This window comes from Pristiophorus japonicus, chromosome 1 (genome assembly GCF_044704955.1).
Source record: "Pristiophorus japonicus isolate sPriJap1 chromosome 1, sPriJap1.hap1, whole genome shotgun sequence".
Classification (NCBI taxonomy): domain Eukaryota; kingdom Metazoa; phylum Chordata; class Chondrichthyes; family Pristiophoridae; genus Pristiophorus; species Pristiophorus japonicus.
The window spans coordinates 191,367,275-191,390,529 of NC_091977.1; the positions used below are offsets into that span (position 1 = coordinate 191,367,275).

Below are 23,255 nucleotides of genomic sequence, written 5' to 3' on the forward strand. Positions count from 1 at the left end.
CTCACAGTTGTTTTGCTCTCAAATGTATTCACTGGCCTCAACCCCACCCATTGATCTGTTTTAAAAAAAAACAATAACGTGAACTGAGGTTTGATGCCATGTTTGAAAATTTCCACAAGGCCATATCAACAATCAAAGCAGGTGCAGTTTCCTAATAGCCACAGTTCAGTTTTTTTTAAATTAGGCAACCATCCCAGCAGTTATATACGCCTGGCATTGAAATGAAACTTACACCACAAAAAATGAGAGTTGAGAAATTATTATTACTCAGGATTTTCCTGACTATATTCCCTGGATAATTTGATAACTATTAACAGCAGTTGGAATAAAAAAGTGATTTTATTCAGAAGGTATTATTTTCCATCAATCATTCTACAAAAATCAAATCCATATTTTTTTTAAAATCCTTCCAATGGATCTAGATTGAGAGAGAAGGAAAAGCTGCAAGTAGAATTGATGGGCCCAAGTTTCCACATGATTTGCACCTGATTTTTAGGAGCAACTAGTGGAGAATGGACTATCTTAGAATTCGTAATTCTCCACATTTTTTTTTCTGCAGTTCTAGTCAGGTAGAACAGTTCTACTTTGGAACAGAATTTTTTCTTCAAAAGGGGGTGTGTCCGGCCACTGACGCCTGATTTGAAAGTTTCCACAGTGAAAATGTACTCCAAACTAAAGTAGAATGGAGCGTGAAGATTTTTGTAGAACTGAAAAAACCTGTTCTACACATTAAAAAATCAGGTGCAGGTTACAAATCAGGCGTCCAGAACGAGGTGGGGGGAAGGGAACGCATTAAATTCTACAATCAATCCTTATTTATACTTATACAAATAAATCCAACCTGAATAAACATTTATAAGCAAAGAAAAGATTAAATAAACCATCTTCCTACCTGTGTAAAAGTGCTTCAGCCAGGAAGAATGGTTATGCAAGCCTCACAAAACGAGGGAGCCGACCGAACACGGGCGGGGCGGGGGGGGGGGGGGGGGAGGAGGGAGCCGACCGAACGCGGGGGAGGGAGCCGACCGAACGCGGGCGGGGGGGAGGAGGGAGCCGACCGAACGCGGGGGGGCGGGGAAGGGAATGGAGCCGTTCCAGACGGCTGGCGGGAAAGACAGAAGGCTGCAGGAAGCCTCAGAAATTGAGGAGCCATTTCCCGACGGCAAAAGGGGGAGGTCGTCGGGAAACGGCTGCCTCAACTTTCTGAGGCTTCTTGCACTCTTCTCACTGCTACAAGAAGCCTCTGTGCTGATGGCAATGTACTTTTATTAAAAATTTTTCAAAAACTAAACAACTACAAAGAACTACAAAAATGGCCGAGTGCCAATGTTTTTTTCACACTGAGCATGCGCGAACACTCCAACGCGCACGCGCAGCGTTGCCGGCAGGAAAAAAACTAATTTAAATAGTACCCGCCCCCTCCCACTTACAAAATCAGTGCGAGTGTCGGCTCCGCCCCCCTGGGCAATGCGCCAAGCAGACAAGGAGCTGCAAAGCGCCCCAGAATCGCTCGTTTTTTTTCCGGCGCCGTTTTAGGCGCGAAAAACGGGCGCCCAGCTCGGAGGGGCGCCCGTTTTTTATTATGTGGAAACTTGGGCCCATAATGTGGAAAATGTGCTCTCTGGATCAAGGCATCCTGCTTCCACCACTGTTTCAAGTAGCACATTCCGGGGCCGAATTTACCCACCGCCCGAAACGAGTTGCACCTACCGCTCTTGAAGTATTCCGGCCGCCCCAATGTGGCAGCCAACTGTAGAAATTCAGCACTTCAGGCTTTTTTTTGGAGCGGGAGTGGAAGTGGACTCATCATCGGGGCGGATGTGGGGGCGGGACAGAGTAGCCGACGCTCAAAGTCATCAGTTCTGCAATTCTGGGCCCATTATTTTTAACTGTGGCCTAACCAATGATTTGCATAGTTTTAGCATGACCTCTTTGCTTTTGTACTCCATACCCCTATTTATACAACCTAGGATTCCATGCGTCTCTTTTTGCACCTTTTCTAACTTGTCCACCCACTTCTAAAGATTTGCGTATCTGAACCCCCAAATCTATCTTCTCCTCGACTCCATTTAGATAAGGAGAGAGAGGTGGAGAGGTTTGTGCAGGAAATTCCTGAGCTTAGGGTCCTGACAGCTGAAGGCACGGCCGCCAAAGGCAGGGTAAAGGGATGCACAAGAGGCAGAGTTAGAGAAACACAGAGTTCTCGAAAGGTTGTGAGGTTGGAGGAGGTTATAGAGATAGGGAAGGGCGAGGCCATAGAGGGATTTGAACACTGGGATGAGAATTTTAAATTGGAGGTGCTGGTGGAGCTAATTGTAGGTCAGCGTCCAGAGATGATGGGCGAACGGGAATTGGTGCAAGTTAGGATACGGGCAACAGAGTTTTGGATGCACTTAAGTTTATGGAGGGTGGATGATGGGAGGCCGGCCAGGAGGGCATTGTAATAGTCGAGTCTGGAGATAACAAAATCATGGATGAGGGTTTCAACAACAGATGGGTTGAGGCAAGGGCAGAGACAGGCAATATTGTGGAGGTGGAAGTAGGCGATCTTTGTGATGGGACAATGGTTCTAATTACTAATATCTGAGTGGTTCTAATTACTAATATCTGAGTGGTTCTAATTACTAATATCTGAGTGGTTCTAATTACTAATATCTGTGCAAGAGAGGGGCAGAGACAAATAAAAGGAAACTGGAGGGAAAGTCAGACAACCAGTTTCCTTCCACATTCCAACTTGGTTTTTTTTAGGAAAGGAGTTACCATTTGAAAGCACAGAAAGCCTCTGAGGGAAACAAATCGGAATTGAGGGGGAGAGGGAAGCTAGTTGAGGGTGAGCCTATGGCTTCCTGTCACCTGCCCTTGGGAGTGGATCAAGTGGGAGGGTTCAGGGTATGATGAATAGCAGCAGAGTAAAGAGGGGAAGGATACAGGCTCAAGGAGGGAGTAGTGATGAGGTGGCAGGAAGAGGAAGGGGTATTGGGAAGGTAACTGGTGGAGGATGTGATGGGAACAAGGAAAACTCAAATGATTGGGGGAGGGAATGGAAGGCAGCCGGAAAGGGCCACATTTTCCTGCAAGCCGATTACAAATGCAGCCTGCTCCTTTACCGAGCACAACACCCACCATCATCACTAACACAGAAAGAAAAGAAAAAAATATATGTCAGAGAGAAGCAAAAAGAAGGGACAGAGAAGCAGAAGCACAAAAGAAAAGATATCAGGTCATGATATGAGAAAACTCAATTTTGGCTGGGTATTTGAGAATAAACTTTAACGTTGACCTTAATGTCACATATCAGGATATGTTTACTTCCATCTACTGTTGACAAAAAGATCTGTATGAATATATAGCAGGGAACCCACTGCCCCGCAGCCCCTGCCACCCTATCTATATCACGCATGGAAGGAAACATACTCAAATGCGCTTACTTTAAGCCACAAGTGACAACATGACACGACTGGAAAATATAACATTTCAGCCAAGGTTACCCAATCAACCGGCACACAGCCATTTAACTGTGAAGTAGAGCACCGAAAGCTTTTATTGAATACTCACATGCAGTTCAGTGCTATTTGGAACGTACTGCTCCTGTTCTCCCATAAGAATGTCAATCACAGGGTGCCTGCCATTCTTGATCACTATTTGTCTATCTTCTTCCAGCACAGTTGGCCTGTACAAATGATACAACGTTTTAAATTATTGTTTAATAATGAAACACTTTGTCCTTTATATTCAGTGGAAGCATTCATGCTATCAGCCTTTTTGGTTTATTTTAATTACAAAATACAAATGAATATATACAAGCCATACAAAGAACAGATAGATTTGTGGATGTTTAGATACAACAGGATGTGCTCCTTTAACATCTATGCTTTAGACACCCCAACCAACCAATGAGAGGTCAGCAACTAGAATGTTAAGCATCAGAAAGAGGCCATTAGTCCCATCAAGCCTGCATCAGTTTTTCTTCTCATGAGCCACCCAGTCTAATCCACTGTCCTGCTCGGTCCCCATACCCTTTAATATTATTCTTTTTTAAGCAACTAATTTCCTTCTAAAATAATGAACTGACTGTTTCTACAGTGGATTGTGGCAGAAAATTCCAAATTCTGATCACTGTGTAAGAAATTTCTAACTTGTCTTTTCATTTTTTCTAACATCATCTTATATTTGTGCCCTCTCATTGGGCCCAAGTTTCGGGCCGCGCCTAAAACGGCACAGCCCGGACCTGGACGCCTGTTTTTCGCGCCACAAAGTGCGCCTAAAAAAAACTCTGGCTCCCTGCAGGTCCTCTGGAGCTGGGCGCGGCGCAGCATGAGCTGTGGGGGGCGGAGCCAGGTCCCTGCGCTGAAAACTGCTGGGACCTCTGCACATGCGCGCTACAGTGGGCGCGCATGTGCAGTAGCTCCAGGCGCCCAAAACTGTGTGGGAGGGGTCCGAAGCACGCAGCCCCTAAGCCCTGGCCGAATGGCCTCACTGGGGCTGCGTGGATAAGGCTCACCTTCACCCGACCGGACTTGACTCCCGCTCCCTGGACCGGACCCGCCCCCCGGCGACCCGACCTCCGCTTCCCCCCCCCCCCCCGGGCGACCCGACCTCCGCTCCCCCCCCCGACCCAACCTCCGCTTCCCCCCGGCGACCCGACCTCCGCTCCCCCCACCCCCCCCGACTGACTAGAACTGGAGCAAACTAAATGCCGAGAAGTGCAATTTCTAAGATACTCCATTCTAAACCAGTTGCTCCAAAAAAAACAGGAGCAACTCAGGCCGAAACTTAGCCCCATTGTTTCACTGACGAGCGGAAATAATCTCTCATTACAACTCCTCAAACTAGTTGGCAGTAATGCTCAACTCAGTTGCTTTTCTTGGACAATAAAGACTTATGACACTTTCCACTCGGTTTCTGAGGTAATGATCTTTGTTTATGAAGGCCTCTGAGTTTAATGTGACTTTGAGAATCACTTTTCACATCTCTGCCCAGTATTCTGTGAAAACCATAAAGGAGTAGCTCGCGATGAGATCTCCTCAAACATCAAATCTGGTGATTGATTCCTGAAGTGCTTCTCTGCGTCTATCTCTCATTCTGTCTATGTGTGTCTCTCTCCCTCTCCTCCATTCTCACAGGTAATCAGACTGTTTAAATGTTCTAACTAATAAATACCGGTCACAATCAGAGCCTCTGTTTATTTGAAAAATAAAACAAATATATGCTTTAAAAAAAATGAATTCAAGTCAGAATAATCAAGGCACAATTTCTCTCGAAGATTAATACATTTTATTTAGTTTAAAGGGTACTATTAACTTTTCTTTAAGAGTACTAGTGGCATTGTCCATTGTCAGTTGATAAATATACTATTTTGAACATATAAGATGGCAACAGAGTTGGGAGAGAGGCTTCAGAAACTCATTCCACAGTGTCAAACTGGTCAGAGCTTCCAACTACTTTATCAAGGACTACCGTTTACATACAGGATCTCCACTCATTGGCATGAGGATAAAATTTGATAAAGCCCAGAAACAGGCGCCAGGAGCACAAAGTGAGATCTACTCGCGCCGGTTCCAAGTGGTGCAGGCAGCATGCAAAATTCGTGCTGCCTGCTCATTACAATGACTGGAGCGCTAAGCTCAGCGTGAAATGTGTTGCTGGTTGGCTTAGTGCTTGTGTGTGGGGGGGGGGGGGGTGCAATATCAGGTGCAATCTATTGGCCAATAACATTTTGTCCAAACATCTCTGCACTATTTAAAGGGGAGGTGTTTTGTAGCAGAAGCTAGTTGAGAAGGAATTTCTTCTCCCAGAGGGTTTGAATCTGTGGAATTCTCTGCCCAAGGAAGCAGTTGAGGCTAGCTCATTGAATGTACTCAAGTCACAGATAGATAGATTTTTAACCAATAAGGGAATTAAGGGTTACGGGGAGCGGGCGGGTAAGTGGAGCTGAGTCCACGGCCAGATCAGCCATGATCTTTTTGAATGACAGAGCAGGCTCGAGGGGCTAGATGGCCGACTCCTGTTCCTAATTCTTATGTTCTAATGTTCTTATGTACTGTCACTCTGAAGCCATGGTCCAACAGAGAAGAGAAACGGCAAGGAGTTCCTAGATTATGGCACTGGAGGCTTTGGTCCTGGGGCTGCACAGCAAACATCAGGTCCTCTACCCGTAGGGGGAGGAGGGCTTCCAGGCGGTACGCCAGAAGGCAGTGGGTGGAAATAGCACAAACCACCAGGGCCACGTGCCGCAAGAAGTTTAACGACCTCACACGAGTGGTCAAGGTGAGTGAATGCTTCTGCCATATCCCACCAACTTCACCTCTAGCCTCACACACCTCACAATCATAGTTTCACCACACCCCACACACTTACCACTGCTACAAGACTCATCCTCACATCTCACACCTTGCATACACAGCCAGCTATTCAACCAAATACATTGTACCACTCACTGACGCACGTCCCTTTCTCTTGCAGGAAAAGGTGACTCACAATCTCCGTGAGCAGCAGCAAACAAGTTGAGGGGAGGCCAGATGTCAGAATCTCACTGAGCTGGAGATGAGTGGGGGAGATCATTGGAGGGGCCGTCACTGAGGCCGTAGCGAGCGGCGAGGTTGAAAGCATTGTTGATGATGGTATACGCATACCTAATCCTTCTCACATCTCACTTCCCCCTTGTCCCATAATCTCTTCTCACTTAGAAGCTGCTAATGCTGTAAGAATTCTCTACCACAGAAAGTTGTTGAGGCCAATTCACTAAATATATTCAAAAGGAGTTAGATGAAGTCCTTACTACTAGGGGGTGGCGAGAAAGCAGGAATGGGGTACTGAAGTTGCATGTTCAGCCATGAACTCATTGAATGGCGGTGCAGGCTAGAAGGGCCAAATGGCCTACTCCTGCACCTATTTTCTATGCAGATCTTGCTTACTTGCCCTTCCCTGACAACAACCCAACTCTTGTGTCTTTCACCTTTCAGATACCAAAGAACTGCCACAAGCACAGCCTTTCCCCGACGTTGTGGAGGAGAGCGAAGAAGAGGCACCATCACTCGATCTGACACTCCCAGACACCAGCTCAGAAAATGGCATTGCGGGTACGTTAGAGGGTCATATAGACAGGATCTGCACGTGGCGAGTCACTGACCAGGAGTGGGCTGCAGCCAGGACAGGGGAAAGGGTAGCGCAGCTGCCAGCTAACCAGAGGGCGAGTTCACGCGCGAGTTCTGCTGCACAGGAATCAGATGATGACTTTGATGGGGTGGCCTCAGAAGGTGGTTGATGGCCATGCACACACAAATGTTTGGTGCAATTGCAAGCCTGCGAAAGAGCTTCTTGTCAGTGTCAAGGAGCATGAAGGAGTCCGGCTACAACATTGCACAGGGCTATGAGTGGAATTTGGAGCCCACGATTTCCAGGATGGAAATGGTGGGCAACTCCATTAGAGCACTTGTGGACCCAACCATGCTGCTGTGTGTGATTGGAGCGATGTCGCAGCCCCAATTGCAACAAAAGTGGAAGCAACCCAATGTCTGAGTGCTGCAGTAAAAGCTCAGACTGCTCCCCTGTAGGTTCAGCTTGCTGCCACAAAAACTCAGACAGCTGCCATCATGGCTGGGTTTACGAGTGTGGAAAGGGGCTTGCAGGATGTCACACCAGTCCAGCAATGTGTCCTCCCAACAGATGGCTAGAAATGCTGAGGCGCCAACCCTGGGGAGCGGCAGTGGCTCCCTGGAGCAAGAACCTGCTGTCCTCTCTCAGGGTGACAGCATTCCTACTCCAACGCCTGCCACACTGCCAGTGCCCTTGCTACTGCCCGTCGGCCAGCCAGCCCAGACTGCTGCCGCCCATGTTGCAGTCTACAGCCGGGCCTTCTAGGTCCAGAGTTGTTCAAGGTCATCCTGCATGGCCATCTACAGTCTCACACCGGAAAGTCATCAGCCTTCCACCAGCCATGCTGCAGCCATCGCGCTAGCACTGCGTAGGAGTACTAGAATAAGCAAAGGAATACTAAAGACAGACATTAAGGGAATGCACAAGGGTGATCAGTTGATATTGTGTAGTTTTGCACTGATCAATAAATTATGTTTGGAATGTTTATTTTGTGGTGGCTCTCATTTCAGCCTTGCACCCAGGAGGACGCTGTGATGTTCCGTGACAGAGGGATGGTAAGATGGGAAGTGGTGAGCAACGGGGATCTGGGGTTTCATTCAGGGGAACTAGATTCTGATGAGGTGCTCACGGACAACCCGTCCAGAAACTGCTGCTTGCCTCCTGTTCTTCCTCCTCCTGAGGTGGTCGCGGAACCCGTGGTGGCAAGGTCTGCGCCCTCATGATGGCCAAGTTGTGGAGGATGCAGCATAACATTATGAAATGGGAAACCCGCTCAGCGCAACCGTCATTTTAGAACCATGATGGTCTGCTAGAAAAGGTTCCTTGTGGCAGCATGGCTCTCATTATACGAGCGCTGGGTAGGAGGAATGGGGTGGCGAAGGGGAGTTAACAGAGATGTGTAGTGGATATCTCTTGTCTCTGAGCAGCCACCCTTGGGTTTGACGGGTGGATGAACATTGCTGGCACAACGGACTGGCGCAGGATGAAGGCACCATGTCTGCTGCCAAGATACCGGACATTCACCATCATGATACACTGGGCATCTCAAATAAGCATTGGGGGAAACGCACTCCCAAGTTCCAGTTTACAGAGAGAAAGGTTTGCCAGCTCTGCGTTCTTGGTGGAATTTATAACAGAACAAGAAATGTAGCAGTGGCTATCATTCCCAAACAAGGCCCTGCCATGGGGTTGGGAGCAGGATAATAACCTGAATTCAGAAACACAAGTGGCCTTAGGTGATAGCGGCACATTTCTGATGCATTCCACAAGCCCAGCACCCATCGTGGGGGGACAGGAAAATCAGCTCTTCCAAGTGAAGCCCCGTACTCTACCTCCGATTCAATGATTCGTCCATTAATCACCTGTATAATTTTGTAGAAAGTTAATGTGACGGGCACGATGTCAGGTTGTTGTTGTCACATGTACCATTCCAGCATTGGGCCGCCCCAACCTGTGTGAGAACACCAACGCAGGTCGGGGCTATAGAGCTGGAGCGCTGGGTCCTGGAACATCGTGGGCGAAAGTGCGGCGAATGAAGGTATGGGGCCCAGAGGAGCCAAAGGCCCAGAGGCAGCACGGACCAGCCCATACCGCAATATATGTGAACACTAGGTCCGTGCAGCAGAGCAGGTCTCCAGTCGACCTGGTTAACCCTTGCCACTGGATAAAGGCCTAGCTCTGTCAAGCCCGTGTGGTGGCTGATGTGCAATGGTCACCAAACATTAAAAAACTCCACGCACAAGCATCATCCACCCTTCAACTGGAGTTCAGGACTGGAACATCATTGAAACATCTGTGAACTCTTGTGGAAGCAAGTCATCCTCGTTCGAGGGACCGCCTATGATCATGATGCTGGGCATGGTCACACACTAAATGCACATTAAGTGAGTATTAACCTTTGTGGTTGCGGTACATCTCAGGATTGATGTGCAGTCGATTGGGCCTTGCACCATGGGGAAGCCCAATATCCTGGTAAACCACATGTGCACCTCCTGCTTCTCTCTATTCAGAGAGAAGACATTGAATTCTCTACTCCTGGAGTACAGAACTTCTGTGACCTCCCAGATGCAGCGACGGGCAGTGAACTAGGAGATGTTAAATATGTCTCCCGTACCAAACTGGAAGCATCCGGTGGTGAAAAAAAATGGAGGGCCACGGTGACCTTTTCAACGAGCCCTAGTCATCCAATGCATTCAAGCAAAGTAGGTGCAAAACTTTTTGCTGCTAAGATGAAGGGTTTCTTCAAAGTGACCAGGCCAGAGAGCAAAATAAACATCCAACAAAATAACAGTGCGAGTCCAACTATAGACAACACCATTTGTGACAACGTTGATTTTAACTCACCTGTACAAGAGGATTAAAATCAGGATTAAATTAGTTGAACCCACATCAACAGGATTAAATCAGGGGACTAAGTTGTATGAAATAATCTGGATATTTTATTGAGTGCTTCTACATAAAAGGCCAGAAGCATCAGAACTAAATTAACCAAACTACAGCCATATGCTACTCCTGAAGACCATGAACTAACAGCCTCACAGAACCATAGCTAAGTTTTGAGATTAGAGGCAGGAATGTATCTTGTGGATTCAGGCCACTCTATTGTAAGATTTAAAATATGAGGCTGTATCACATTAACCGGAAACCATTGTAGGTCAGTGAGCACAGGGGCGATGGATGAGCGGGACTTGGTGCGAGTTAGGATACGAGCAGCCGAGTTTTGGATCATCTCTAGTTTACGTAGGGTAGAATGTGGGAGGCCAGCAAAGTGTGCGTTGGAATAGTCAAATCTAGAGGTAACAAAGGCACGGATGAGCTGAGGCAAAGGTGGAGACGGGCAATGTTACGGAGGTGGAAATAGGCAGTCTTAGTTATGCTGCAGCTATCTGGTCGTAAACTCATTTCAGGGTCAAATATGACACCAAGGTTGCGAACAGTCTGGTCCAGCCTCAGACAGGAGTTGGGGAGAGGAATTGAGTCAGTGGGCCCAAGTTTCGAGCCGCGCCTAGAACGGCGCAGTCCAGACCTGGACGCCCGTTTTTCACGCCACAAAGTGCGCCTAAAAAAACCCTCCGTACTCTCCACCTCCCTGCAGGTCCTCTGGCCCTCGGCTCGGCGCAGCGCAGCAGGAGCTGTAGGGGACGGAGCCAGGTCCCTGCGCTGAAAACAGTGCTGGGACCTCTGCACATGCGCGCTACAGTGGGCACGCAAGTGCAGTAGCTCCAGGCGCCCGAAACTGTGTGGGAGGGGCCCGAAGCACGCAGCCTCTAGCCCTGGCCGAATGGCCTCACTGGGGCTGCGTGAATAAGGCTCCTCCCACGGCCAGCTCCTGCTTCCTCCCGACCCGACTCGACTCCCGCTTCCGGACTGGACTGGACACCCGCTCCCCCCCCCTCCCCGGACCGGACCCGACACCCGCCCCCCCCCCCGGACCGGACCTGACACCCACTCCCCCCCCCCCCCGGACCCGACACCCGCTCACCCCCCTCAGACCGGACCTGACACCCGCTCCCCCCCCCCCCCCCCCCCCCCCACCGGACCAGACACCCGCTCCCCCCCCCACCCCCGGACCGGACCAGACACCCGCTCCCCCCCCCCCGCCTCTGGACTGGATCCGACCTGACCTCCCTCTCCCTCCCTCCCTCCCTCCCTCCCCCCGACCCGAACCGACCTCCCTCCCACCATCCCCCCGACCCGAACCGACCTCCCTCCCACCGACCCGACCCAACGCCACCTACCTGTAAATCTGGTGCTGGGGACGGGCCCTGCCCGAAGTCTCGGGCCCGGCCCACTCAGCCTCCCTCCCCCTTCTCCTTCCCCCCCACCCCCCCCCAATCTCCTTCCCCCCCCCCCAATCTCCTTCCCCCCCCCAATCTCCTTTCTCCCCCTTCTCCCCATCCCTCCCCCCTTCTCCCCATCCCTCCCCCCTTCTTCTCCCTCCCCTCCCCCCTTCTCCCCATCCCCCTTCTCCCCCATCCCTCTCCCTCTCTCGCTGTCAGAAACACAGACACTGACAGAGAATGAGAGACACACAGACAGACAGAGAGATAGAGACACTGACAGAGACACACTGAGGGGGGCATCCCAGCACGCTGTTGGAGGGCTCCCGGTGCTGCAGTCGGTAAGTAGAAAATGTTTTATTTATTGATTTTTAAAAAAATTATTTCTTATTAATTTTTTTGATTGATTTATTGGTTGATTTATTGATGTATTTATCATTTATTATTGATGATGGCTCTTTATTTGTAAAACTGAAGTGTTTAATGTTTGTAAACTTCCCTTTAAACACCCCCCCCCCCACCATTCCCTACGCCTGATTTGTAACCTACACCTGATTTTCTAAAGTGTAGACAAGGTTTTTTCGAGCGTACAAAAATCTTCACTTACTCCATTCTAAGTTAGTTGGGAGTAAGTTTTCACTCACGAAACTTTGAAATCAGGCGTAAGTGGCCGGACATGCCCCCTTTTGAAAAAAAAAAATCTGTTCCAAAGTGAAACTGTTCTAACTGACTAGAACTGGAGCAAACTAAATGACGAGAATTCCGATTTCTAAGATACTCCGTTCTACACCAGTTGCTCCTAAAAATCAGGAGCAAATCATGTGGAAACTTGGGGCCTTACAGTCCACTTCAAAGTTAACCACATACTCTATTTTTGTGCCACTTATACCCAATCAGATCATTCATATATATCGGAAAAAACAATGATCCTAACACTTGCCCCTGAGCACACCACTGTTTACATCCCTCCAATCCAAAAATAAATCTAGGTAGTTGTTATAGTCCATGGGTTTAAATGGATGTCTGTGAAAAGCTTAGTTCGAGAGATGGAGAGAGAGATAGAGGGAGCGAGGGAGAGGAGTGTCCAGGAATGGAAGCAATAAGTCAGAGATAAGCTACATAAAGATGTGGCATGGATCAAAATTAGCTCAACGCTTCCATAACAGCTAACCACAGCCCAAATCCTCATTAAATTTCTTGCACCTCATCAACTCCTATGAATATCTTCCAACTGTTATGCAAATGAAATAATTTGCATACATGAGCCATAAAAAAAGCAAGACGTCAAAACTGAACCGTAGCAAATAGCAATGAAAACCCAAAAATTAAGGTCAAACTAACATTTAGCAAATTTACAGGTAAAGTTAACATGCTCATGAAAAATTAATCAATTCTCAACAAAATTCTTACTCGCACCTACTTGTTCTAAATTTTTCCCTCAGGTGAGAAGCCTAAAGAGCTGATTTTCCTGGGGTCAATGCTGGGGAGTGCAATACGAGTGCAGCACACAGGTAAAAGGGTAGTGCCCTGATTTCCTGTCCAAGCTAATTTTAATATTGAGGGCCACCATGGACGGGCTTAAAGTGTCAGGTGCATGCAGAGGGTTTAAGGAGAGCCAGTGGAGGAATAACTGGAAGCTGCGCAAAGTTTCACATTTTGTAAGCTTGCAACTTGCTTCCAAGTATCCTGAACGGTTTATGTCAGCAGACCATTTTTTATTTTCAAGTGCCAAGGGGGAAGAAGTTGTGGCTGCATGCAACAGATAGTTTTCACACAGATGGCTGAACATACAAGAGCACCCTGCTTTGATGAGACGTTAAACTGCTCTCTCTCTCAGGTGGACATAAAAGATCCCATGGCACTATTTCGCAGAAGAGCAGGGGAGTTATCCCCGGTGTCCTGGCCAATATTTATCCCTCAAACGACATCACTAAAACAGATTATTTGGTCAGTATCACATTGTGGGAGCTTGCTGTGTGCAAATTGGCAGCTGTGTTTCCCACATTACAACAGTGACTACACTCCAAAAGTACTTCATTTGCTGTAAAGCACTTTGAGACGTCCAGTGGTCGTGAAAGGCGCTAAAGAAATGCAAGTCTGTCTGTCTTTGATGATGAGGCAATAGAGCAATTACTGCAGGAAGCAGAGCAAAGCAGAGCTCCTTCTGGCCATGAACTGCGGCCCTGAAAGTTAAGACACGGACACCAGAGTTTTGAATGAGTTCAAGTTTATGAAGGATGGAAGAGGAGAGGCTGGCCAGGAGAGCATTGGAATAGTCAAGCCTAGACTTAATTGATAGGAATTTAGATTCTTTACCCACCAACTACAATCTTTCTTTACGCCACCCAACTCTTCACTGATTTTAAAAGGCCGATTTTATGTTTTGGGGTTTCTTTTAGCCTAGATACTTTTGACTTCCATGTTTGAGACTACTTAAGGTGTTGGCCTTGGATCAGTGGTAGCAATCTTGACTCTTGAGTCAGAAGGTTGTGGGTTAAAGACCCACTCCAGGGACTTAAGCACATAATCCAGGCTGACACTTCAGTGCAGTACTGATGTGAGTGCTGCACTGTCAGAGGTGCCGTATTTCAGATGAGATGTTAAACAGAGGTGCCAGCTACCCTCTTGTAAAAGATTCTGTGGCATTATCAGCATGGGTGGTGGAACAAGAAACTGGAATGGATTCCAAGAAGAAACTGGATAGGTTCTAGTCAACAACTGGGATCCAGAAGCATTAGAGATGTGGATAGGTGGGCTAGAAGGACCAACAGTCTTCTCCTACTTGAAACTGTCACTATGTTTTCCAGTAAGTTCATTTTTGCACACCTTATATAATTGAACAAGTGTACATTTTGGAAAAAGTTAAGGACACTCAGTGCTCTGAAAATGCTTTATCAAACACATTTTTTCAATGTTATATTCTCATATCAAAATATCTTCATGAAACTAATTACACAGCATGATACACAACAATCTACAACCATAGGTTTAAGGTTGATTAAGTATAATATGAAGCTACAGAATACCATTATCATCAATTTACAATGTCCTACCCTTCTGGAGCCATTATGAAATAATACACTATCAGGAAGAAATGCTCATTCTATAAATGGACTAAAATTGAACACGCTGATGCAAGGATAAGAACAGAACGTCTTGAATTCAAGCCCCACTCCAGGATATGAGCACATCATCCAGGCTGGTATTTCAATGCAGTACTCAAAAAGTGCTGCACTGTTGGGGGTGCTATCTTTCAGATGAGATGTTAAACAAAGATGAATGTAAAAGATCCCATGACACTATTTAAAAAGCAAAAGAGTTCACCTAATGACCTGACCAATATTTATCCCTCAATCAACATAATTAAAGCAGAATATTTGGTTGCGCTATGCACAAAATTGGCTGTTGCATTTCTCTACCTTTCAAAAAATACCTCATTGGTTTGTGAAGCGTTTTGGGCATTCTAAAGTTGTGAAAGGCGCTATATAAATGCAAGTTCTCTCTCTCGTTCTCGAGCAGAAACTGTAAAGAAAAGTAGGAATGGGCAAATGCCAGTCAGAATTGTACTGGAATACTAGAATGAGAGCAAGAACATAATAACCTAAGAAATAGGAGCAGGAATAGGCCATTTGGCCCCTCGAGCCTGCTCCGCCATTCAATAAGATCATGGCTGATCTGATCATGGACTCAGCTCCACTTCCCCGCCCGCTACCCATAACCCTTTACTCCCTTATCGCTCAAAAATCTGTCTTATCTCCACCTTAAATATATTCAATGACCCAGCCTCCACAGCTCTCTGGGATAGAGAATTCCATAGATTTACAACCCTCAGAAAAAATTTCTCCTCATCTCAGTTTTAAATGGGCGGCCCCTTATTCTATGACTACGTCCTCTAGTTTTAGTTTCCTCTATGAGTGGAAATATCCAAGAACCAGAAGAAACCTCAAGAGGAAAAGCAGAAAGAGACAAAGACAAGATTACAAAATCTCTATTACCTGATATATCCTCCTTGCTTAGCAACAGCTGCCAATGAAAAGATGCAGTCAATGGTTGCCAGGTGACCGATTGCCTTTCTTATTCCATGATAGTGTTCACCAAACTGACTGTACATGAACAGAATGAAGAAAGAGAGAGCAATCAGTTACCAAAGTGCAAAAAATATTCGTCAAACAAGTTAGTATCCATCCACGTCTGTATATCCTAGTACACATTCAATTCATCATACATAAAAGCGCATTGAAATTTAGAAGAATGCAACGATCACAATTCGTGTGTTTTCCTCAAACTTGAGATACCATCAAGATTTTTCATTTGGATATTTAACTGAAAAAGCAGTAATTTTCTTTGCCTAGTTCAATTCAGGCTGGTTCACTTCATTTCAGTTTTTAATAGTTAAAATTCCACATGCTTGAAAATAAACATGTTTACAGTTGTCAGAGGTGCAGTGTTTCTGATGGGATGTTAAACCTGCCTGCTCACATGCTCGATTCCATTAGTTCTTTGGGGAGTCTGGTATCTTGGTCAACATTAGCCTACAAAACAGCAGTGACTACCCTTCACAATCAATTGATTGGCTATGAAGTATTTTTGGGGCATCCAGAGGACGTGAAAAGGGCCGACATAAATGCAATTCTTTATTTATTATGGACATTCTGGGGATTAGAGGGGTGCCATATAAAAGCAAATTTGTTCTTTCTTTGACAGAACATACACACAGCTACAGGTGACTGCTGAATGCATCACAATGTAGTGGCTTTAAAACTTAGGGGATGGAAGATCTCGCAGACATTCCCTGTCCCCTCCGCCCCCCACCCCCACTTCCAAAGTGGTTCTTCCCCATTTCCACACACCATCATCATAGGCAGTCCCTCGGAATCGTGGAAGACTTGCTTCCACTCTTAAAATGAGTCCTTAGATGGCTGAACAGGCCAAGACGGGAGCCAGTCCCTGTCACAGGTGGGACGGATAGTCGTTGAGGGTAAGGGAGGGGGGGACAGATTTGCCGCACGCTCTTTCCGCTGCCTGCGCTTGATTTCTGCATGCTCTCGGCGATGAGACTCAAGGTGCTCAGCGCTCTCCTGGATGCACTTCCTCCACTTAGGGCGGTCTTTGGCCAGGAACTCCCAGGTGTCGGCGGGGATGTTGCACTTTATCAGGGAGGCCACACACCAGCTCTCAACCAACTGTAGTACTTGACTATCTACAAGCTTCAACCATACCATTTTTACATAATGCCAGAGTCTCAATGCTGCAAAGATAACAGCAGAGTTCCCATTTTACACCCATATAACAGGAAATTCCATTTCTATCCTTTGGGAGTTTTTAGCCTTGTAATGGGAAAAATGAGATGACAAGGTCTCTAATGTATAAAAGGTACCAAGTAGGATAGGAAAGATTAATCTATTGGACTATTTCAAGTTAAGCTATGGCTGTTGCACAAGAGGATATAGATATAAACTAACAAAAGGCAAGTTCAGAACCAATATCCGGAAGCACTCTTTGAACCAATAGTGATTAATACATGGATTTGTCATCCAGTTAAAGTATTGGAAACAGAAACTTTGGAAACATTCAAGATGTGGTATAGTGTTCTGGTGGTGGGATTGTAGGTTTCTTGGAAGGATTACCTAAATGGGCCAAATAAAACTCATCTTTACTTGTGTCATCATAATTTTTCATGATCCTTTTCAATAAATATTGAAAGCATTGCTGATATTTCAGGAGCAGGAATATTAATCACTCCAGTCTGGAAGAGCTGAGCATCATCTTTGTTTTATCTGAATCATTATACGTTTAGCAATTTAAGTAATGTAGTCATACTGACGATGACATCCCCATGTTGTGTGTTTATAAATAAAGCTCAAGAGCATTCCTAGCAATTTACAGAGGCACCAATACCCCTTTAAACTGATTATTTTTGAAGTGAATTTTTTGGCTAATGGAGCTAGCAGGATCCTTTATGAAATCGCATCCATTCCCACACAGACCTCCCAATTTATTTAAACTGGAGACCTTGGAGGGTATTTACTGCAACCTCCCGTGAGGGCATGCACCTTCTTGATTTCCGTCATGCCACAAATCACCTATATCCGAGGTGCAGACTACTCCAGCATTAACTGATGCCAACACAAGAGCAGTCCATTACATGTGTGTGCCAAGCTGTAATACCACAACACTACATTTAAACCAGAACTATTAAAACTTTAGGGTTTTAACAAGCATTGATCAGCTATCCAACATTGCCAAAAAATTAGTCAATGACAGCTCACTCCAGTTATTCATAATTCTATCATTCACATAATCGGTTGGTTAATTTTCAAACCAAACATTTTTCTCATATACTGTGGCTAGTTTGGTATTCATGTCAATATTATAATAACTGTTTAACATGAAATATACATAAGGTGCAACTATTCAATTAGTAATAAACCTGATGCTAATTTCTCTATATTTTGTTACTATATTCATATATTTAAGGGGAGGCTAGAGAAGCATATGAGGGAGAAGGGAATGGAGGATTATGTGGATAGATTTAGATGAGGAAAGATGGGAGGAGGCTCAAGCGGAGCATAAACGCAGTCATGGACTGGTTGGGCCGAATGGCCTGTTTCTGTGCCCTATGTAATTCCTTGCTTTCCACTGCTGCATGAGCAGCAGATAAAATGCATCAGCAGAACGTGTTTACACTTTGCGATCTTGAATTAGACACACAATTTTTTTAAATTTTGTAGATGCAGTTGATCAATGTTTTATTTTAATTTTACGTTTCTATTGTCCAATTTCTTTAGTTCTACAATAGCCAAGCTAACAAACATTTCAATTCAAACTTGATACCCTTGACATACTCCAGCAATTTTAGCCACTCTGCATTGCAGTCGAGAACAAGCTGCTCGCGAAGCTGGCACAGACACTTGTACTGCTCCACAATGAATGGCGAATGGAAACGGATGACGGCTTTTGTGCTGCAGATTAAAAAAAACAGAACCAAGGTTACTAAAGTAATCAGTTATGTCACTGGTAGAGGAAGTCAGATTCACAAAGGCTTCTTTCTGAATTAGCCTTGAAAAGAATGAATGAAAAAAAAAAGTGCCAATATACAAGATCAGAACATCAGAAATAGGAGGAGTAGGCCACCTGGCCCCTCGAGCCTGCTCCGCCATTCAATAAGATCATGGCTGATCTGATCATGGACTCAGTTCCACTTCCCTGCCCGCTCCCCATAACACTTTATTCCCTTTATTCTCAAAAATCTGTCTACCTCCGCCTTAAATATATTCAATGACCCAGCCTCCACAGTTCTCTGGGGCAGAGAATTCCATAGATTTATAACCCTCGGAAGAAATTCCTCCTCATCTCAGTTTTAAATGGTTGGCCCCTTATTCTGAGACTATGTCCCCTAGTTTCCCCTATGAGTGGAAATATCCTCTCTGCATCCACCTTGTCGAGCCCTCTCATTATCTTAGATGTTTCAATAAGATCACCTCTCATTCTTCTGAACTCCAATGAGTATAGGCCCAACCTACTCAATCTATCTTCATAAGTCAACCCCCTCATCTCCGGAATCAACCTAGTGAACTGCCTCCAATGCAAGTATATCCTTCCTTAAAAATGGAGACCAAAACTGTACGCAGTACTCTAGGTGTGGCCTCACCAATACCCTGTACAGTTGTAGCAGGACTTCGCTGCTTTTATACTCTATCCCCCTTGCAATAAAGGGCAACATTCCATTTGCCTTCCTGATTACATGCTGTACCTGCATACTAACTTTGTGTTTCATACACAGGGACTCCCTCTGTACTGAAGCACTTGGCAATTTTTCTCCATTTAAATTATAATTTGCTTTTCTACAGTTTCTGCCAAAGTGGATAAACTCACATTTTCCCACATTATACTCCATCTGCCAAATTTTTGCCCCACTCACTTAGCCTTTGCAGATTTTTTTGTGTCCTCCTCACAATTTGCTTTCCCACCCATCTTTGTATCATCAGCAAACTTAGCTATATTACAACTCGGTCCCTTCATCCAATTCCTTAATATAGATTGTAAATAGTTGAGGACCCAGCACCGATCCCTGCGGCACCCCACTAGTTACTGTTTGTCAACCGGAAAATGACCCATTTATCCCGACTCACTATTTTCTGTCAGATAGCCAATCCTCTGTCCATGCTATTCTTTACTATTCCCTATACCAGAGGAAGCACTTGATAACTGAGGTGCACACACTTCAAAGTAGGTCTGCACAATGAATAGATGAGCTTTGAAGTTGTTTAATTTAATATCAGAGCCTTGCTCTCATCTACTGTGCAAGATATCGCCTATTGACAGGTGTTAGAAGTTACAATTAAGAAGCTTATTTTAAACGTCTTTAATTAATGAATAATCTTCATTTGTAACTTCTTTTATATGCATTAATTGTATGTAAAACTCACTTATAAATGATAGAAAATGGCCATATAACATAAAATGGGTTTTAAAATGGCCAAAGACTGACAAGCAAAGCATCATGGTAACCTGAGCCATTATTATGTTAACCATTCTTGTAACTGCTGATACAGCTTCATTTAGAACTCAAATGATCAAGCACAAAATTAGCAGCAAGATAAAGGTATGCAGCATGTACCATTTCTTAGCATAATTTTGTAAAGCCAAGTTCATTATAATTGTGTGTGACATGGTCTGTATAATTGTTCTCAGAAAAGTGATTCCTGCCACAGAGGGATGGGAGATAGCGATAACATAGGTCAAAAACAGTAGACTCAATATGATCTGAAACAGCTGCAGATTGTCACAGCCTTTGAATGGGAGGAAAAGGGTAAAAAGGAACAGCTCTTCTACCAGGAAGGGACTGCGAATTAAGACAACAGGAGATAAGGGGCCAGCACCACGGTCTCTCGAGAGGACGCTATCGGGAACAAGCTGTGCCCATCATTTGTTGTATTACTTTTTGTAACAATGTAATTTACTTGATAAATCTCTGTTGCTTTTACTCAATATACCTGTATTAAAAGCATTTGTTATAATCTGAACAAGAGTCTCCTAGTTTAAATTAAATATAAACTCTGAGAATAGTTGAACTGCTATAATTAGCAAAGCGGCAAAAAGCTGCTAAGTAGTTAAAAACTACAACTGAAATGAATGGGCATATTGACCAGGCAGCAAAATAGTTGCAGCACTAAATCTGGAATTCTCAATCAGTAGGGCATGTGATTTGTTCCAGCAAGTTTTTTGTCACTGCTCAGAAACCAGTATTTTTATAATTTCCAGCATTTTTTAAGTGCAAAATTGCAGTAGTCAGGCCACAAGCCACGCAGCACTCAGTAAGTGTAGAAATTTGTGAGATGTTGTGCTGAGACAAACCACTTACCCAGTCAGTAAATAGATTTACACAATTTATCACACACACTAAGTATCATAGCATCATAGAATGATAGAGGCCATTCGACCCATTGTGCTGTGCCGGGTCGAATCAGTCCCACTCCCCTGCTCTTTCCCCATAGCCCGGTCATTTTTTCCTTTCAAGTATTTATCCAATTTCTTTTGAATGTTACTATGGATCTATTAAATATACATGCTGTGACATAATCATAGTTGGCTGTTTCCTTACACTTAAATGATGTCTGATCTAAACCGTAGGTAGCCTCACTGATTCAACTAGCAGAGGTGCCTTGAGAGATAAGAACTTGTTTGTTCAATGGCAACAACACAACCAATTAACCAACAAATCTGTTTGGCTTGGGCAAGTGAATTGTTTATCTCTCACGACAGACGCATGTTGTATCTGTGGAAAGCAGTCAACTGTATTGATGGGAAGTTATGTATACTGTTCTTAATTGGATTTACGCATGAACTATTGATTTTAGAATGTCCAACCAACTTTCTATGTTTATCATAAGGTTGCACAAACATTATTTGATTTGAACAGAAGAGAACAATCTGCAGATTCTGGAAATTTGAAACAAAATTTGAAACAAACACAGAAAAGACTGGAAACACTCAGGTCAGTCACTGTGTGGACATTTTGTATTTATTTGAATGACCTCGGAAAGATCACTCTTCAGTTTTCCAGAAATATTGTTTTTGACACTTATGTTAAAAACAAGTTTTGTAGAAGAGTCCAGGAGCTCTGCCTAGGCTGTGGTCTGGGCTGTTCAGGGCTCTCTTCCAAAACTAAGTTTCAGGTAGGGGGAGCTAGAAAACATGGCAATTAACCCCGTAACAAGCTTGATTGTCCAGACAAACAAACTAAATCAGAAGTAGTGCTTAATATAGGCAATTAACCAATTATTTACATTAAACCGAATGAGTACTTTTAAAAGGAAAGGAGTAGCATTTATATAGCACATTTCAGGACCTCAGGACACTTTACTGCCAAAATACTTTCAACTATAGTCACTGTTATAATGTAGGGAAATGAGGCAGACAATTTTCACACAGCAAGGACCCATAAACAGCAATGAGATACATGACCAGATAATCAGTTTAGTGATGTTGGTGGAGAAATAAATATTGGCCAGGTCACCAGAACTCCCAGCTCGACTTCAAATAGTACCATGGGCCCTTTTACGTCCACCCAAGAGAGGCGAACTTGTTTTAACACCTCACCCAACAGCACCTCTGATAGTGTGTCACTCCCTCAGTACTGCACTGAAGTATCAGCCTGGTTTATGTACTCGGGTCTCTGGAGTTGGCCTGAACCCACAACCTTCTGATTCTGAGTTCTGAGGTGAGAGTGCTACCCTCCCAATCCAGCCCCCTCCCCTAAACTTGATTCTGCGCCCCCCCCCCCCTCGCCATAACCAAGATTTGTTCCTATCAGGACGGCCATTAGAAAGTTCATCATCACAGGGTGATCAATGCATAGGATAGACTCCAAGATAGAATAGCGGAGGCAAAAATTCTGGACGCACAAGAAACAACTGAATGCTGCAATGGGGTGGGGGCTTTAGATCTTTCAGGACAGATGAGCCGATGTGCATTCTATAATTATCTCGTGATCTTGTGAATAGCGTCTGGGATCTTTTACATCCACCTGAGCTGACAGATGGACTCTTGGTTTAACAGATCATCCCTCCTAATCTCTTCCTCCATGGCTCAGCATCTATTCCTTTTTATTCAAAACCACAGACATCTCACTGAATTTTGAACAGGAGCTAGATAAACAGTTCCTGACTGGAAAAGCATCAATACAATGCAGGGTTGGGGGGGGGGGGGTATGTTTTCGCAATACTGAAGGTAGCCCTTCATATGCGCGCACTGCTCCTGAAATCTCCGATTACCTCCCTAAGTTTACTGTGCAAGTTCATTTATAAAAATGAACTTTAGCAGCATTATAAGGTAGAACAATTCAAGTAATAAATTAGAGAGAAAAAGAGGAGAAAATGCATTTATTTTTGTCTAAACATGCAAAAAACACAACTTGCACATAGAAAATAGCCCAAGGCATGTTGGGGGGGGGGCGGGAAGAAAGAGAAAAAAAATTAACAAAACTAGCTAAGGGAACAGACACCGAGCGATGGAGGGAGAGTAGAAAGCTTGGTCAAAAAAGGTGGTTTAGGGAAGAATTTAAAAAATGAAGAGAGAAGAGGAAGGGTTTAAAGAAGTTAGTACAGGATAGGGGACACAAACAGTTGCATGTTGGACCTGCTGGGAACTTTATGCAGCCTGAAGGCTTGGAAGGAAGACATTCCAGCAGTGCAGGGACTAAGGTAGGGACTGAAATGGACAATGTTGCAGACGGAGAGAAACTTGCTGGGAAAGTGACCTAGGACAACAGCATGCGAAAGATGATGTTCACTGAAGTATTTATTCATTTTTATCCAAATACTATGGCTACAAGAGCAGATCAGAAGCTGGGTATTCTGCGACGAGTGTCTCACCTCC

General features: G+C 44.9%; 1 protein-coding gene across 1 annotated transcript in view; it reads right to left on the reverse strand.

Annotated features, from left to right (window-relative positions):
• Positions 1-23,255, reverse strand: part of msh3 (mutS homolog 3 (E. coli)) — a 348,510-nt gene that overhangs the window by 163,995 nt on the left and 161,260 nt on the right. Inside the window, exons 17-19 of the mRNA XM_070885637.1 lie at positions 18,221-18,337; positions 15,371-15,478; positions 3,556-3,670 (exon numbers count right to left, since the gene is read on the reverse strand). Coding sequence (XP_070741738.1) covers positions 3,556-3,670; positions 15,371-15,478; positions 18,221-18,337 — 340 coding nt within the window. The remainder of the gene's footprint in view (positions 1-3,555; positions 3,671-15,370; positions 15,479-18,220; positions 18,338-23,255) is intronic.